This window comes from Schistocerca cancellata, chromosome 1 (assembly GCF_023864275.1).
Source record: "Schistocerca cancellata isolate TAMUIC-IGC-003103 chromosome 1, iqSchCanc2.1, whole genome shotgun sequence".
NCBI classification, from domain to species: Eukaryota; Metazoa; Arthropoda; class Insecta; order Orthoptera; family Acrididae; genus Schistocerca; species Schistocerca cancellata.
Window position 1 is genome coordinate 89,775,148 of NC_064626.1, and position 19,121 is coordinate 89,794,268.

Genomic DNA, 19,121 nt, shown 5'->3' on the forward strand with positions numbered 1-19,121 from the left:
TACACAAAATTATAATTTCGCCTCTGATGACAGATAACATCGTCCGAGCAGTAAATGAAAATGGTCCCAATCTTCTTTCACTTACTTCCTTTCCTCGGATTTGGCCCTAGATAACTTTTCCAAGTACCGACATAGACCTCCTCCTGACAGTCGCCTCAAATCTCTTCAGAATTTTGCCCGACGATACTTTTTTGTAGTGGTTATGTTCCAGCGTAACGACAAGCACCGGCACCAAGATCAAGAACGATACAGCACAGAGGGCTGTGAGGCGACGTCAGCCAATAGCACGCTGACTGGGACGTCACCACGACAGGAGCGGCACCTATACGAAGAGAATAAAAGCGATGTGCCGCAAGGCCTCGGCGCACTAGTAGACAAGGACTAGAAGAGAGGCACTAGAAAACGCACTAGAACCCCTCTGCAGGTGTGCCCCAGGGCTCTGTCCTCTCCCCTCTCCTCTACCTCCTGTACATGGCAGATATGCCCCAGCCCCTCCCCCCCTCCAGTACACCTCTTGCAATATGCTGATGACACCGCATTCCTCGCCCTCGCTCCTACCCTCCAACGGTCCCAACGCCTTCTCCAGCATCACCTTGACCTTTTTGCTGCATGGTGTAACCAGTGGCTCCTGAAACTCAATCCTTCCAAGACCCAGGCAATCATCGTAGGTCGTACCACTCGCTCCTTCCGGCTCCTGGATTTCTCCCTTACTGTCTGCGCACGTCCTGTCCGCCTCACCCCCACCCTCACCTACCTTGGCCTCACCATTGACCGTCACCTCACCTGGATCCCTCATCTCCGCTCCATCCAATCCAAAGCCCACAACCGCCTCTGACTCCTCAAACTCCTCTCTGGCCGGACGTGGGGGTTGCACCCCTCTACCATCCTCCACACCTACAAATCCGTAATCCATCCCATCCTCTGTTAAGCCAGTCCTGCCTGGATATCTGCCCCCCCCCCCAAATTCTATAATTCCCTCCAAATCCTTGAGCATCATGCACTCCGCCTCGCCTTCCGTATATGCCTCCCGTCCCCCACGCGGATCCTCTATGATCTCATTCCTTTCCCCCATCTGCTCCTATTCCTCGAACACATCCGCATCATCTACACCTCCCGCCGTCTTGAACCCCCTCACCCCCTGGTTGCTCCTCTCCTCTCCCATCCCCGCCCCCTGCCACGTCTTCACCGTTGTGTCCCCCCCCCCTACCCTCCATCTCTACACCCTACATCTCCATTCCCAAGGTGGCTTCCATCAGCTCCCCCTCCCGGATGATGCCCTCTCTCCCTCCATTTATCCTTCCTATCAACTCTGATCCTCAACCCCCCCCCCTCCTTTCCTCCGTCCTTTCCCTGGGCTCCCTCTTCCTCCCCCCTTCCATCCTGTGTTTTCTCCCCGCCTATCATCTCCTTTCTCTCCCCCCCCCCCCCGAGTCCTTTTGTACTCCCCTCCTCTGCCTTCCCCAATCCCTGGCCCGTCTGCTCAGCACCCCCCACCCCTCTTATGGATCCTCCTCTTCCATTGGCTCCTTTCCCCCCCTCCCCCTTCACTTTTCCTCTCCTTCCCCGCCCCCTTTTTCCCGTCATCTGACCAGTTTCCCCCCACCTGCTCTCGGGTGTGGTATGTGGTATTTGTGCCAACTTTTAGCGCAGTGTTTAAGTGAGTGTTCGGTGTTGTGCGTCCTTCCACAGTGTTGCAAACAGAAATCATGCTGTCGCTGGGTGTGCTTTTTATATCTCTTGCGAACAGAACCCAGACTGTCGCCGTGTTTTTTTAATTGTCTGTCTATTGTTTTTCTGCTTCCTGTGTGTTTTATTAGCTTCATCGACCCTGTGTTTTATGTTTTATGCTCCAGAATTTTCTGCCATTTTTACCTTTAAGTCACCGATTTTATCGCCAACTGTTAATATTTTTTATTATCTTCATCTTTTTAAAACAAATTCTGTAGGCTGAAGAGCGGCGTAATAAACTGCTGCCAGCCCGCCCCCTTTAGGGGGAATCGAAACCCAATAAAGGAAAAAAAACGCACTAGAAGAACTGCAGTGATATTAACGATAGCAGTGACTTATGAACTTGTGTGATCTGTTATTCACTGCTTACATGAAAATTCTATACGTTGAAGGACGTTGATTATTTGCATGTCGCCAATTGCTTGCGACAACTCGTGGAAATACAAAGTATTATCAGTTCAATTACTGTAATAAACACTGTTAATATGATTTGCTTATATGTTGTCTAGCTATCCGAGAAAACAGCGTCCAAAAATGTTCAAATGTGTGTGAAATCTTATGGGACTTAACTGTTAAGGTCATCAGTCCATAAGCTTACACACTACTTAACCCAAATTATCCTAAGGACAAACACACACACACCCATGCCCGAGGGAGGACTCGAACCTCCGCCGGGACTAGCCGCACAGTCCATGACTACAGCGCCTGACACCGCTCGGCTAATCCCGCGCGGCGAAAACAGCTTCCTAGGAACCCTAAAAGATACGAGTGGGCAGGATTCCACAGGTTAATATACAAGGTGATCACAAACTGTGCGGTAAGCTTTTGAGAGTACTGCAGGGAAGGTTATGCGAGAAATAATTGTTAAGGAAAAATGCAATACGTTGCGCCGTTTCCATGTTATTTAGCATTGAAGTTAGCCAGTCAGATCGCTGCCCGCGCAAATTCAAGTAGCCTGCCAGAGTTGCCAAACGTGTTCTTCGTTTGGTTTTCTCAAACTGAGCAATGTAACTTTTGCTCACCTAGCTTAAATTTATTACTTCCAAAAACGGCTCATTTTCATTGGTAATGAGACGTTCGACAAGTGGATACACACGGACCACTCATGTCTGTGCGTAATCGCATTTTAGCGCTTACAGGTTTGGCATTTGCACGTGCAACGATCTGACTAGCCAGTCAGTGCTAAATAACGTGGAAACGGTGCAACATACTTAATTTTTTTCTTAACAATTATTTCTTAGCACAACCTTCCCTCAAACACCCTCAAAAGCTTTTCGGACTTTTTCTGATCATCCTGCAGGGCCAAACGGTACTTTCGATTTGACGGTGTCGAGCGTTCTCTGACTTCCTCAGTTCCTACTGTCTTGCTATCCTCCAACCGGGTGCGCACATCTTCTCGTAGAAGAAGAAAGACTGAAAAGCGCAGAATATCCTCGAGTTCATCCTACTGTATCGCAACATACACTACCAAACAACCAGAAGGTCTTAATGGAATGTAGGAGCGAACTAGGAATTGGTTTATTCACATCGCTTGAGGAGTGGTTCTCTAATGTCTCTCACCGTATGATGCAGTCAATTACGTGTTTTAGTACCTCGAAAGAGCAGTAAAATGACACTAGAAAACGTGATCCCTTCAGCATTTTAGCTCTACTCCCAAGGTGGCATAGCAAATGTCGTTATTTAAGTACTATGAATGGTACAATATTCTTCTACGATATGGTTTTGTGATCCTTAAGCAGTTTTAGAAATGTGGACTTCATTGCTACCCATAAACCTAATCACATGTGATGATCAAGCAGTGAAGGACTGAGGATACGACCCATTCAGTCCAGTGGTTATCCAGACTTCTGGCGGAGACGAACAAAATATGGCTACCAACGACAGCGACAGCGCCCTCTTCTTCTTAGAACACCACGATAACATTGCAAGAGTCATTAAACACAGTTCAAACGAAAATCATCGTTGATGTTCAGTCCACACTCCAAACTGAAGAATGGTTTGGTTCGTCGCGCCTAGATGTGTCTGCCACTGTATATCTTTCCATCATCTGACTTCTCATAAGTTCGCCACTCTACTATATCTCTCAACAAAATTAAAACTATTCTGCAAATAACGTAATCTGCACTAGAACACGTATGTGTTTATATAGAGTTACGTAGTAACTGTATTTGCGCTACTGAAAATTTCTTAATGTGTGAAAGAAAAAGGTTTTTTTATTATTGCTTGGTCAGTCTCTAAAAACTAATGCGGTGGCTACTTTTCCCATCCATTGCTTCGTTCTTTTCTATTCATCCGCATTAATACAATCGGAATGCCTGAAGGAAGGTCAACTCAGGCTCTACAGTGAAATAAAAAATTGAATACAGCTATAAAACACAGACAACAAGAATGTAAATACGCCATGAAATCTCACTGGACTCGCATTCGGGAGGACGACGGTTCAATCCCGCGTCCGGCCATCCTGATTTAGGTTTTCCGTGATTTTCCTAAATCACTACAGGCAAATGCCGGGATGGTTCCTTTGGAAGGGCACGGTCGACGTCCTTCCCTGAGCCGATGAGACCGATGACCTTGCTGTTTGGTCTCTTCCCCCAAACAGTCCAATCCAATCCAACACCATGAAATCTATTTTCCATTATACAGTCACATACTTCATATTTCCGGAAATGTCGTCTTATGTTCCATCGTAGTTTTTCTCTTTTTTGTGTTGTCTTGGGATATCCAGTACATATTTTCATTTTCTAATGTCTTGGTTTCTTGCAGAACTGCTATTTCTGACGTAGAGCGCTTGCAGGCGAAGTACTTTGAAAACAGTGAGAAGACTCTGTCCGATGAAAGAGAAGGCATTCAACAGGCGGCAAGAAAGAATTGTGAGGTAAGCTGATCTGCATTCTGTGTAATATATCCTATCACCAGAAGTCTCCGAATCCTGACTGTTGTTCATTCCAAAGACACGAAACGTGAAATTAATAACTTGTAGGCATCCTTTTCCTACGACTACAGTCTTTAATCTTTTACTCTAATATATGATACGCTGAACGCGGAATTTGTTCCTACTGTCCCTGTAGCATGTCGAATAGAAATTAGTGGGGTTATGAACGAACTGACTGTCAGTCAGTAGCGAGGCAGTGGGTGTGTTGGATCTTCCATCGAGCTACGGACCCCCTTGAAGATGTCTCCCGCAGTCTGAGACGAAACGCTGGGAATTGACACAGAATTCATCAATCGACCACGGCACGTCAGCCCGGATAATTATAATGGACATGATATTTCCGGCCGTGAAAGTCTACATTTTAGTATCAGTACTTCTGCTGTCAGGCCGGCAGGAGTGGCCGTGCGGTTCTAGGCGCTTCAGCCCGGAACCGAGCGACCGCTACTGTCGCAGGTTCGAATCCTGCCTCGGGCATGGATGTGTGTGATGTCCTTAGGTTAGTTAGGTTTAATTAGTTCCAAGTTCTAGGCGACTGATGACCTCAGAAGTTAAGTCGCATAGTGCTCAGAGCTATTTGAACCATTTTTTCTGCTGTCAAACGAAATCGCCCCCTGGACAATAGCTCCAGGCGTAGGTCCAGATGTCTAGCACGCAGGCTGGTTGGGTGCACGTCCTCAACTGCCCTCCTAACCAACACACGTCCGCAGCTCGTGGTCTCGCGGTAGCGTTCTCGCTTCCCGAGCTCGGGGTCCGGGACTCGATTCCCGGCGGGGTCAAGGATTTTCACCTGCCTCGAGATGACTGAGTATCTGTGTTGTCCTCATCATTTCATCATCATTCATCTTCGTGGCAAGACTGGCCTGAGAAAAGGTTGGGAATTTGTCCGGGCGCTGATAACCGCGCAGTTGAGCGCCCCACAATCCAAACATCATCATCATCTAACCAACACGCGGCCATCGCTGGCACCGAGGCAGAACCAACTTTCACCAGAAAATACAGCAGGTCTCCACCTCGCCTTCAACAGGCTCTCCCTTGGCACCACTGAAGTCGCAACTGGAGGTGCTTTTGGAGTCAGTGGAATGGACGCTACACGGCTCTGGCTCGGAGCTGTCCTTGAAGCAATAGGTTTGTAACAGTTCGTTGCGGCACTGTTGTACCAACCGCTACTTCTCGCGGTAGCGCTCTCGCTTCCCGAGCACGGGATCCCGGGTTCGATTCCCGGCGGGGTCAGGGATTTTCACCTGCCTCGAGATGACTGGGTGTTTGTGTTGTCCTCATCATTTCAACATCATCCAGGAAAGTGGCGAAATTGGACTGAGCAAAGATTGGGTAATTGCACGGGCGCTGATAACCACGCAGTTGAGCGCCCCACAAACCAAACATCATCATCATCATCATCACCAACCGCTACTCAAATTATCAGATGCAATCTGACGTGCCATAGCACATGATTTTCTGCCAACTCGGTAGTACCACGTGGCCGTCCGGAACCCGGTCTTTTTGCGACTGTACATTCTCGTCACCATCGCTGTCAGCAATCATGTACGGTGGCCAAATTGGTGCCAAGCCGTTCTGCACAGAAGGAGCATCCAGTTTCTCGTAGCCCTACTACACGATCTCGTTCAAACTCAGTGAGGTGTTGGTGCCTTTGTCTCCTTAAATGCGTTCTTGACTAGCATCAGTTCATCACGTCCAATCTCACGGCCGTTACAACGTGTCTTAAAAATAAACCTGATATGTATTCACGTAGTGGCGCACTTGCGACACTCTTCAACGACTGGTGCGAAATTTGAAGAGACATCAGGTTTCAGATGTAGAAACACGTCTACCAACTTTCGTCTACGTCGCACAGCTCGTTCTTGGTGTTGCGATCTTTCTCCGTCAATGTATTATTGTTTTTACTGTTTCTGTCATAACGATTTCTACACTTTGGATTCCATTCCAAAAGTAAAGCCTGTTATTGTGGTGTCACCGCCAGACACCACACTTGCTAGGTGGTAGCTTTAAATCGGCCGCGGTCCATTAGTACATGTCGGACCCGCGTGTCGCCACTGTCAGTAATTGCAGACCAAGCGCCACCACACGGCAGGTCTAGAGAGACGTACTAGCACTCGCCCCAGTTGTACGAACGACTTGCTAGCGACTACACTGACGAAGCCTTTATCTCATTTGCCGAGAGACAGTTAGAATAGCCTTCAGCTAAGTCCATGGCTATGACCTAGCAAGGCGCCATTAACCATTTCTAGAGAGAGTCTCACTTGTATCATCCAGAATGCTGTATACAAATGATGGATTAAAGTTAAGTATTTCAGCAGATACGTACTTTTCTTTATAGCATTCATTACGTATCCTGTTTCAGACCTAACGCCAGCCGGCGTGTGTAAACGCGTGCCTTTCGGTTACCCGTCACTGTGGACTGGCTGTCTTGTCAGTCCACAACAGTTATATCAAGTGTGTCACTGTAAATGTAATGAAAATTGTGGAAAATTCTTTGCTCGACGAAACAAAGAGACTTAAGGTGCTAATCATGTCATGATAAAAACACAGTAAGTAAATAAAATGTGGTGACTGTGCTACAGAAGAATCAAAAAAATTGGTTCAAATGGCTCTGAGCACTATGGGACTTAACATCTATGGTCTCCTAGAACTTAGAACTATTTAAACCTAACTAACCTAAGGACATTACACAACATCCAGTCATCACGAGGCAGAGAAAATCCCTGACCCCGCCGGGAATCGAACCCGGGAACCCGGGCGCGGGAAGCGAGAACGCTACCGCACGACCACGAGCTGCGAACCAGAAGAATCGGCCTCACACGAAATTAACCGGATTTCTGGTCTCTACAACTCACTAGCGGGATATGACGATCGCCAAGCTATCTTCAAGCACCCACACAATCCCACAAGTACCATCTCTTGAACGTTCACTCAGCGCTGCATATAACGGTATTCCACTGCTCCACTAAGCAATAAAATTGCTATTCGTATCATTCTAAGAGAAGATGCACATTTTTTAGCTTACAGGCACCAGTGTATATGAAACCTAGTACTGTGCTCTTTCGTTCGTAACTAATTTACGTATTTAAGCTGCAACGAACGTACTCTCGACCACTTGACGGGGCTGTTAGACAATTTATTTGTACAGTGCACTTTAGAGCTCGACAGTTCCCATTATTTTTGTCCAGGGTCCGCAGGAATGTCTAGAGGAGAAATGCAAAGGTGTTGACGCATGCATGATTATTGGAGAAATAGATGCGACGTATGTGAAAATTATAAAAAACAATCGCAGAATTAGGAAACAGCTCTTTCAATATCAAACGCCCCAATGGGAAGGAATCTACGCAAAGAAGGGAAAGGTGAAACGTGGCTGAAATATACAGATTGGACATACAAAGGAAACGAATTTAAATATGAAATTATGAAAATCAATACGAGAAACAAAATGAACAAGGCTTGGAATAAGTTATACTGTAAGAAGAATTTTACATAGTGCTGAAAGGCGAAAGTCCAAACAAGGCGCCTGAAGTAAAAGACATTCTCTCAGAATTATTGTCACCCTTGAGACAGCCAACACTGACAATTTTTCGATTCTTTGCGGTATGCAAGATATGTAAGACTATCAAACCAACCTCAGACTTCAAGAAGATAATGATAATTATGTCAAATATAAATGCTTATTCGCATGATTATCACCTGTCAGCCTAATAAGTTACGGTTGCAAAACACTGTTACGAATTATTTACAGAAGAATGGAAACGCTGATCGAATCCATCTCAGGGGAGAACATTTCGTGTTGTAGTGGAATGTAGTAACGCGAGGCTATACTGACCCTACGACCGAAGATAAGTTGATGAAAGGTAAACCTACGTTATAACATTTGTAGATTTTGAGAATGTTGACTGCAGCACACTCTTTGTAATCCTAAGCTAGCAGGTGCAAAATACAGACAGCTAAAAGTTGTCCACTACTTCACAGCCTGCAGCTATATGAGTAGAAGGACAACGAGGAACGAGGTAGACTCGGTTGTAGCCTAACCCCAGAGTTATTCAATCTGTACAGTGAGACAGCGGCAAAGAAAACGAAAGAAATATTTGGAAAGAGAAGTAAAGTTCAACGAGAATAAATCAGGCGCTGCTAAGGGACTTAGTCTGGGAAATGAGACACTGAAAATAAGAGAGACGATCAAAAGGTTTTCGTTTGAGAGCGTTGCTGCCGCGTATATGCAACACGATTCGGGTACAAGTATACAGTAGAAGCACCGACATGTAGCCTTGGAGTTCGTGTGGCATTCGTGTCTTCCCGACGATCGTGCAGTAAATGTGGAAACGTGGACTGTAGCGATGTTATTACCAACTATCTCCAGATAGGTACATCTACACTATGTGATCAAAAGCTGAAAATGACTTACAAGTTCGTGGCGCCCTCCACCGGTAATGCTGGAATTCAATGTGGTGTTCGCCCACCCTTAGCCTCGATGACAACTTCCACTCTCGTAGGCATACGTTCAATCAGGTGCTCGAAGATATGAAACTTCCTGGCAGATTAAAACTGTGTGCCCGACCGAGACTCGACCTCGTGACCTTTGCCTTTCGCGGGCAAGTGCTCTGCAAGGTTCGCAGGAGAGCTTCTGTAAAGTTTGGAAGGTAGGAGACGGATACTGGCAGAAGTAAAGCTGTGAGTACCGGGCGGGAGTCGTGCTTCGGTAGCTCAGATGGTAGAGCACTTTCCCGCGAAAGGCAAAGGTCCCGAGTTCGAGTCTCGGTCGGGCACACAGTTTTAATCTGCCAGGAAGTTTCATATCAGCGCACACTCCGCTGCAGAGTGAAAATTTCATTCAGGTGCTCGAAGGTTTATTGGGGAATGGCAGCCCATTCTTCACGGGGTGCTGCACTGAGGAGAGGTATCGATGTCGGTCGAAGAGACCTGGCACGAAGTCGGCGTTCCCAAACATCCCAAAGGTGTTCTAAACGAGTCAGGTCAGGACTCTGTGCAGGCCAGTCCATTACAGGGATGTTACTGTCGTCTAACCACTCCGCCACAGGCCGTGCATTATGAACAGGTGCTCGATCGTGTTGAAAGATGAAATCGCCATCCCCGAACTGCTCTTCAACAGTGGGAAGCAAGAAGATGCTTAAAACATCAATGTGGGCCTGTTCTGTGATAGTGCCACCCAAAACAACAAGGGGTGCAAGTCCCCGCCATGAAAAACACGACCACACCATAACACCAACGCCTCCGAATTTCACAGTTTGCACTACACACGCTGAAGATGACTTTCACCGGGCATTCGCCATAACCACACCCTGTCATCGGATCGCCACATTGCGTACCGTAATTCGTCACACGTTTTTACACAGTTCAATCGTCCAATTTTTACGCTCCTTACACCAAGCGAGGCGTCGTTTGGCCTTTACCGGTTTGATGTGTGGCTTATGAGCAGTCGCTCGATCATGAAATCCAAGTTTTCTCACCTCCCGCCTAACTGTTGTAGTACTTGCAGTGCATCCTGATACAGTCTGAAATTCCTGTCTGGATAGATGTCTGCCTATTACACATTACGACCCTCTTCAGCCGTCGGCGCTTTCTATCAGTCAACAGAAGAGGTCGGCCTATACGCTTTCGTGCTGTACGTATCCCTTCACGTTTCCGTTTCACTACCACATCGGAAAAAGCGGACCTAGGGATGTTTAGGAGATTGGAAATCTCGCATACAGACGTATGACACAAGTGATACCGAATCACCTGACGACATTCGATGTCCGTGAGTTCCGGGGAGCGCCCCATTCTGCTCTCTCACGATGTCTAATGACTACTGAGGTCGCGATACAGAGTACCTGGCAACAGGTGGCACCACAATACACCAAATATGAAAAACGTATGTTTTTGGGTGTGTCCGAATACTTTTTATCACATAGTGTAGCTGTTATTCTTTTCTTGACAGTCGAAGGGAAAACACCGGTAGAAATCCAGCGGAGAATGAAGAATTGTTATAGGGCAGCATGTCTGTCGAAGGTAACCATTGTGGAAAATTGTGCCCCGGGATGCTTACGTTTGATATAATTTTTAGGTTCTTCTTGAAGTCAGAGGGTGTTTTGGTAGTCCAAGCTGTCTTGCATATGAGATGGAATATTTTGCCGTAGTTGGGTGTCTCAGAGATCTCATTAATTCTGAGGGAATGTCGCTTATGTCGTTTACTCCAGGCGGCTTGTTTCGACTTTCGTCTTTCAGCACCATGAAATTCTTCCACATATAGCAAGTGTCGTATCGCAGAAGTTACGCCGGAGACACACGAGCAACCGCCCTATAGTTCTGATGACCCCGCGCGATTATCGCACCTTCGGCCCCTTAAAAAAGTCCTTGAAGGGTCGACGATTCCCGTTGGACGAGGAAGTGCAGCAGGAAGTTACGAACTTCTGGATGCAGCATGACTCGGCGTTTTATCAAACGGGTATCTTCACCGTTGTGCGTTGGTGACATGATTGCCTCAGTGCTCACGGCGATTTCGCTTAATTGACATGCCGACGCTGAACTGTGGGGCATTCGAAGAGAAACTTTTTGATCGCACCTTATAGCAGCAAGAATTAAGCTATTTTAATGGCGAAATACACTCCTGGAAATGGAAAAAAGAACACATTGACACCGGTGTGTCAGACCCACCATACTTGCTCCGGACACTGCGAGAGGGCTGTACAAGCAATGATCACACGCACGGCACAGCGGTGTTGGCCGTCGAATGGCGCTAGCTGCGCAGCATTTGTGCACCGCCGCCGTCAGTGTCAGCCAGTTTGCCGTGGCATACGGAGCTCCATCGCAGTCTTTAACACTGGTAGCATGCCGCGACAGCGTGGACGTGAACCGTATGTGCAGTTGACGGACTTTGAGCGAGGGCGTATAGTGGGCATGCGGGAGGCCGGGTGGACGTACCGCCGAATTGCTCAACACGTGGGGCGTGAGGTCTCCACAGTACATCGATGTTGTCGCCAGTGGTCGGCGGAAGGTGCACGTGCCCGTCGACCTGGGACCGGACCGCAGCGACGCACGGATGCACGCCAAGACCGTAGGATCCTACGCAGTGCCGTAGGGGACCGCACCGCCACTTCCCAGCAAATTAGGGACACTGTTGCTCCTGGGGTATCGGCGAGGACCATTCGCAACCGTCTCCATGAAGCTGGGCTACGGTCCCGCACACCGTTAGGCCGTCTTCCGCTCACGCCCCAACATCGTGCAGCCCGCCTCCAGTGGTGTCGCGACAGGCGTGAATGGAGGGACGAATGGAGACGTGTCGTCTTCAGCGATGAGAGTCGCTTCTGCCTTGGTGCCAATGATGGTCGTATGCGTGTTTGGCGCCGTGCAGGTGAGCGCCACAATCAGGACTGCATACGACCGAGGCACACAGGGCCAACACCCGGCATCATGGTGTGGGGAGCGATCTCCTACACTGGCCGTACACCACTGGTGATCGTCGAGGGGACACTGAATAGTGCACGGTACATCCAAACCGTCATCGAACCCATCGTTCTACCATTCCTAGACCGACAAGGGAACTTGCTGTTCCAACAGGACAATGCACGTCCGCATGTATCCCGTGCCACCCAACGTGCTCTAGAAGGTGTAAGTCAACTACCCTGGCCAGCAAGATCTCCGGATCTGTCCCCCATTGAGCATGTTTGGGACTGGATGAAGCGTCGTCTTACGCGGTCTGCACGTCCAGCACGAACGCTGGTCCAACTGAGGCGCCAGGTGGAAATGGCATGGCAAGCCGTTCCACAGGACTACATCCAGCATCTCTACGATCGTCTCCATGGGAGAATAGCAGCCTGCATTGCTGCGAAAGGTGGATATACACTGTACTAGTGCCGACATTGTGCATGCTCTGTTGCCTGTGTCTATGTGCCTGTGGTTCTGTCAGTGTGATCATGTGATGTATCTGACCCCAGGAATGTGTCAATAAAGTTTCCCCTTCCTGGGACAATGAATTCACGGTGTTCTTATTTCAATTTCCAGGAGTGTACCTGAAGATGGTAGGCTGGCAAAAGCAAGAAAACGTTTCTAAAAATGTAATTTGTTAACGTTGAATATAAATTCCAGTGATAGGAAATTGCTCAGGGACTAGGTGTTATTATTTATTTATTTATTTATGTACACGCCAAGTTCCGTAGGATAAAACTGAGGAGCAAATCTGCAACGTCATGGAACGCGTCAGTACATGAAATTACAACATAAAGCCCGCCCGGTTAGCCGTCGGTCTAACGCACGGCTTTCCGGAGCGGGAAGGAGCGCCTGGTCCCCGGCACGAATCCGCCTGGCGGACTTGTGTCGAGGTCCGGTGAGCCAGCCAGTCTGTGGATGGTTTTTAGGCGGTTTTCCATCTGCCTCGACAAATGCGGGCTGGTTCCCCTTAGTCCGACTCAGCTACACTATATCGGCGATTGCTGCGCAAAATGGCTCTGAGCACTATGGGACTTAACTTCTGAGGTCATCAGTCCTCTAGAACTTAGAACTACTTACCCTAACTAACCTAAGGACATCACACACATCCATGCCTGAGGCAAGATTCGAACCTGCGACCGTAGCGGTAGCGCGGTTCCAGAGATTGCTGCGCAAACACGTTCTCCACGTACGCGTACACCACCATTACTCTACCACGCAAACATAGGGGTTACACTCGTCTGGTGTGAGACGTTCCATGGGGGGGGGGGAAGGGGGGGGGTCCACCGGGGGCCGAACTGCACAATAACACTGAAAGAGTGGTTCGGTGTAGGGCGGCGGACGGGTAAAGAAGTGGTCTGCAAAGTCGTCGTGGTGTTGTGGACCACTGCGGCTGCGGCGGGGACGGAGCCTCTCCGTCGTTTCTATGTCCCCAGTTAACATACAATACGATACAATACATTACGACATAAAAATAATAACAGATAAAAATAAAATGTTCATGAATCCAAAAAAAGTCAAGCCATAACTTTCAGTAAACGCAGCCAACAATATAGCATAGGAATTAGCTTAACTATTCAAGGAACTCCTCAACAGAATATGAGAAGTGACCCATGAGGAAAGTCTTCATTTTAGATTTGAAAGCGCGTGGATTACTGCTAAGAGTTTAGTTTTCTTGTGTTAGCTTATTGAAAATGGATGCAGCAGTATACTGCACACCTTTCTGCACAAGAGTTAAGGAAGTCCGATCTAAATGCATGTTGGATTTCTGCTGAGTATTAACTGAGTGGAAGCTGCTTATTCTTGGAAATAAGCTGATATTTTAACAAGAAACGACAGTAAAGAATATATATTGCGAGGCCAATGTGAGAACACCCAGACTTGTGAACAGAGATCGACATATGCTTCGCCAAATGACACCACTTATTGCCTGAACCGCCCGTTTCTGAGCCAAAAATATCCTTTTAGAATGGGAAGAGTTACCCAAAAATATAATACCATATGACATAAGCGAATGAAAATAAGCAAAGTAGAATAATTTTCGTGTCGAACGATCACTTACTTCAGGTTTTGTTGAATTGTGTGTTAGAAACTAAGTCTTACTGTGATTTAGCTTTTGTTTATTTTCTACAACCAATGAACTTATTTCATGAACTGCACTGTTTGGAACTGAGCCAATCCTTTACTACCAAGTTAGTGTCATCGGCAAACAGAAATATTTTAGAGTTATCCATAATATTAGGGGGCATATCATTTATACACTCCTGGAAATGGAAAAAAGAACACATTGACACCGGTGTGTCAGACCCACCATACTTGCTCCGGACACTGCGAGAGGGCTGTACAAGCAATGATCACACGCACGGCACAGCGGACACACCAGGAACCGCGGTGTTGGCCGTCGAATGGCGCTAGCTGCGCAGCATTTGTGCACCGCCGCCGTCAGTGGCAGCCAGTTTGCCGTGGCATACGGAACTCCATCGCAGTCTTTAACACTGGTAGCATGCCGCGACAGCGTGGACGTGAACCGTATGTGCAGTTGACGGACTTTGAGCGAGGGCGTATAGTGGGCATGCGGGAGGCCGGGTGGACGTACCGCCGAATTGCTCAACACGTGGGGCGTGAGGTCTCCACAGTACATCGATGTTGTCGCCAGTGGTCGGCGGAAGGTGCACGTGCCCGTCGACCTGGGACCGGACCGCAGCGACGCACGGATGCACGCCAAGACCGTAGGATCCTACGCAGTGCCGTAGGGGACCGCACCGCCACTTCCCAGCAAATTAGGGACACTGTTGCTCCTGGGGTATCGGCGAGGACCATTCGCAACCGTCTCCATGAAGCTGGGCTACGGTCCCGCACACCGTTAGGCCGTCTTCCGCTCACGCCCCAACATCGTGCAGCCCGCCTCCAGTGGTGTCGCGACAGGCGTGAATGGAGGGACGAATGGAGACGTGTCGTCTGCAGCGATGAGAGTCGCTTCTGCCTTGCTGCCAATGATGGTCGTATGCGTGTTTGGCGCCGTGCAGGTGAGCGCCACAATCAGGACTGCATACGACTGAGGCACACAGGGCCAACACCCGGCATCATGGTGTGGGGAGCGATCTCCTACACTGGCCGTACACCGCTGGTGATCGTCGAGGGGACACTGAATAGTGCACGGTACATCCAAACCGTCATCGATCCCATCGTTCTACCATTCCTAGACCGGCAAGGGAACTTGCTGTTCCAACAGGACAATGCACGTCCGCATGTATCCCGTGCCACCCAACGTGCTCTAGAAGGTGTAAGTCAACTACCCTGGCCAGCAAGATCTCCGGATCTGTCCCCCATTGAGCATGTTTGGGACTGGATGAAGCGTCGTCTCACGCGGTCTGCACGTCCAGCACGAACGCTGGTCGAACTGAGGCGCCAGGTGGAAATGGCATGGCAAGCCGTTCCACAGGACTACATCCAGCATCTCTACGATCGTCTCCATGGGAGAATAGCAGCCTGCATTGCTGCGAAAGGTGGATATACACTGTACTAGTGCCGACATTGTGCATGCTCTGTTGCCTGTGTCTATGTGCCTGTGGTTCTGTCAGTGTGATCATGTGATGTATCTGACCCCAGGAATGTGTCATTAAAGTTTCCCCTTCCTGGGACAATGAATTCACAGTGTTCTTACTTCAGTTTCCAGGAGTGTATAAATAAGGAACAGAAGTGGCCCCAACCCCACTTCTCTTCCCATTCTAAAAGGATATTTTTGGCTCAGAAACGAGCGTTTCGGGCCATAAGTGGTGTAATTTCGCGAACTTTATATCGATTCCTGTTCACTAGTCTGGGTATTCTCACATTGGCCTCTCCATATATATGTTCTTTATTGTCGTTTCTTGTTAACAATATCAGCTTATTTCCAAGAAACCCCACTCAGACCACACATCACAGACATTCTAAACACTGTGAATAATGACATTTTGCTATCTGTTTTGATGTAAACGGTGAACCAATTGTGAGCTTCTCCTCATATTCCGTAACGGTCCAACTTCTGGAGCAATATTTTGTGATTAACACAATCAAATACCTTAGTTAAATCATCACCATTTCTTCATCGTCGACACGTAAGTCGTCGAAGTGGCGTCAAAGAAAAAGGTTTGCACAAGATGGCCAAACTCCCAGAAAGACGATTTGCGGTAAAATATTCCATATGCACTTTCCGTTTTTTATCCAGTGTGTGTAGCCTTGAACGGAAGCGAAACGTGGAGTGTGAAGAGTTCAGTCAAGAATAGAATAGCAGATTTTCAAATGTAATGGCATGGACGAATTATGACGCTTAGATGGGTACTAAACTGCAATAGGGAGAAAAGAAAGAATCTTCAGTTTGATAATGGTGGGAGGTGCGGGAGGGGGGGGGGGGGAGGGTTAAAATCGCGGAGGCAGCTGAAGTTTTGAGTACATTAGGCAGGTTCATTGAAAAGGCAGGGCCGGACGTACAGTTTTCTCCCAGGGCATTTCAGGAGTGTGGCCTCCTGAAGATTCCGATGCTCGACAGTGGTATCGTAGCGCTTTAAGTCTTGCGAGGCGCTTTGAGGAGCGAGACCAGCGACACGACGCCAGGCTATCTTTCCTGACAACACTCAGCTCGTCTCAAACAATGAAAACGATTATTTTGACTGAATAACTTCAAGTGGGCCGTATAATGTGACTTTGAGTGGAAAAGTTTAACACCAGTCTCATTGTAGCGAGGTAGTCTGTCGTTCTGATGAGTGCCATCGTTTAGTTTAGTGCAGATCGATGGTAAGATCACAAATAGCTCGCGGAAGTCATGTAATAATTCCTGTGCAACATGACACGTCTATTTAAAGCTTCTGTATGTACGTAATACAGATAGTAAAAACTATTTAATGGTTTTATGAAGTCATCATTTTTATTAATTTTGCAATGGAAATGTGCGATATACGAGGTGCATTCAAGTTCTAAGGCCTCCGATTTTTTTTTTCTAATTAACTACTCACCCGAAATCGATAAAACTGGCGTTACTCTCGACGTAATCGCCCTGCAGACGTACACATTTTTCACAACGCTGACGCCATGATTCCATGGCAGCGGCGAAGGCTTCTTTAGGAGTCTGTTTTGACCACTGGAAAATCGCTGAGGCAATAGCAGCACGGCTGGTGAATGTGCGGCCACGGAGAGTGTCTTTCATTGTTGGAAAAAGCCGAAAGTCACTAGGAGCCACGTCAGGTGAGTAGGGAGCATGAGGAATCACTTCAAAGTTGTTATCACTAAGAAACTGTTGCGTAACGTTAGCTCGATGTGCGGGTGCGTTGTCTTGGTGAAACAGCACACGCGCAGCCCTTCCCGGACGTTTTTGTAGCAGTGCAGGAAGGAATTTGTTCTTCAAAACGTTTTTGTAGGATGCACCTGTTTCCGTAGTGCACTTTGGAACGCAATGCGTAAGGATTACGCCCTCGCTGTTCCAGAACATGCATACCATCATTTTTTCAGCACTGGCGGTTACCCGAAATTTTTTTGGTTGCGGTGAATTGGTGTCCTTCCATTGAGCTGACTGGCGCTTTGTTTCTGGAATGAAAAATGGCATCCACGTCTCATCCATTACACAACCGACGAAAAGAAAGTCCCATTCATGCTGTCGTTTCGCGTCAACATTGCTTGGCAACATGCCACAAGGGCAACCATGTGGTCGTCCGTCAGCATTCGTAGCACCCACCTGGATGACACTTTTCGCATTTTCAGGTCGTCATGCAGGATTGTGTGCACAGAAGCCACAGAAATGCCAACTCTGGAGGCAATCTGTTCAACAGTCATTCGGCGATCCCGCAAAACAATTCTCTCCACTTTCTCGATCATGTCGTCAGACCGGCTTGTGCGAGCCTGAGGTTGTTTCGATTTGTTGTCACACGATGTTCTGCCTTCATTAAACTGTCGCACCCACGAACGCACTTTCGACACATCCATAACTCCATCACCACATGTCTCCTTCAACTGTTGATGAATTTCAATTGGTTTCACACCACGCAAATTCAGAAAACGAATGATTGCACACTGTTCAAGTAAGGAAAACGTCGCAATTTTAAGTATTTAAAACAGTTCTCATTCTCGCCGCTGGCGGTAAAATTCCATCTGCTGTATGGTGCTGCCATCTCTGGGACGTATTGACAATGAACGCGGCCTCATTTTAAAACAATGCGCATGTTTCTATCTCTTTCCAGTCCGGAGAAAAAAAATCGGAGGCCTTAGAACTTGAATGCACCTTGTACAATCTACATTGGATAACAGGCTGGAAGATTAGTTCGGAATAAGTACTTATATAAATAACGTACCGTATGACATCTTCTCCACGTTTGGTTATTACCACCTACCCTCCTTTTGGCAGAGATGTGCTGACGTTGAAAATATCCTCCACCATCAGGATTCAAAATGGTTACCTCCTGGTGGACAGTCACAACACAAGGGTGCGTTAATGACCGGCGACGTGTAAGAATTTTAGGTAGGAAATTTTGGCGCCGGTATCTATATCTAACAGACAAACGTCTCCAAATCCTTTGCTGAACTTGCTTCGGGTGACGTCGGGTTGAGGGAACCTGATTAGTAATTACTGAAACAACATGCATCGTAGACATGTCTGCTTTGCGAAATGCGTCAACGGAGATCCGAGAGGCGCTATGAACTCGAGTATTCCATCCGAGAAAGTTCTACGAATCCCGCGACCGGCCATCCTGATTTAGGTTTTCCGTGATTTCCCTGAATCGCACTAGGCAAATGCCGGGATGATTCCTTTGAAAGGTCACGGCTGACTTCCATCCCCGTCCTTCCCTAATCCTATGAGACCGATTACCTCGCTGTTAGGTCCCTTCCCACAACAACCGTTAACCAGTTCTAAGAAATTACTTGCCATCAAGTCCAGCGTTTTGATGTGACCAGAAAGTGCAAAAGTTTGGCAATAACTAACCTGGGTCATCGCCTGAGTGCTGCTATTGCCGTGGTCTGCAGTCTGAAGACTGGTTTTATGCAACTCATAATGTTAATCTATCCC

The 19,121-nt window shown here is 47.7% G+C and overlaps 1 protein-coding gene across 1 annotated transcript in view; it reads left to right on the top strand.

Moving 5' to 3' along the window:
* LOC126166000 (estradiol 17-beta-dehydrogenase 2-like) overlaps nucleotides 1-19,121 on the top strand; it is a 413,320-nt gene that overhangs the window by 371,319 nt on the left and 22,880 nt on the right. Inside the window, exon 5 of the mRNA XM_049920367.1 lies at nucleotides 4,492-4,603. Coding sequence (XP_049776324.1) covers nucleotides 4,492-4,603 — 112 coding nt within the window. The remainder of the gene's footprint in view (nucleotides 1-4,491; nucleotides 4,604-19,121) is intronic.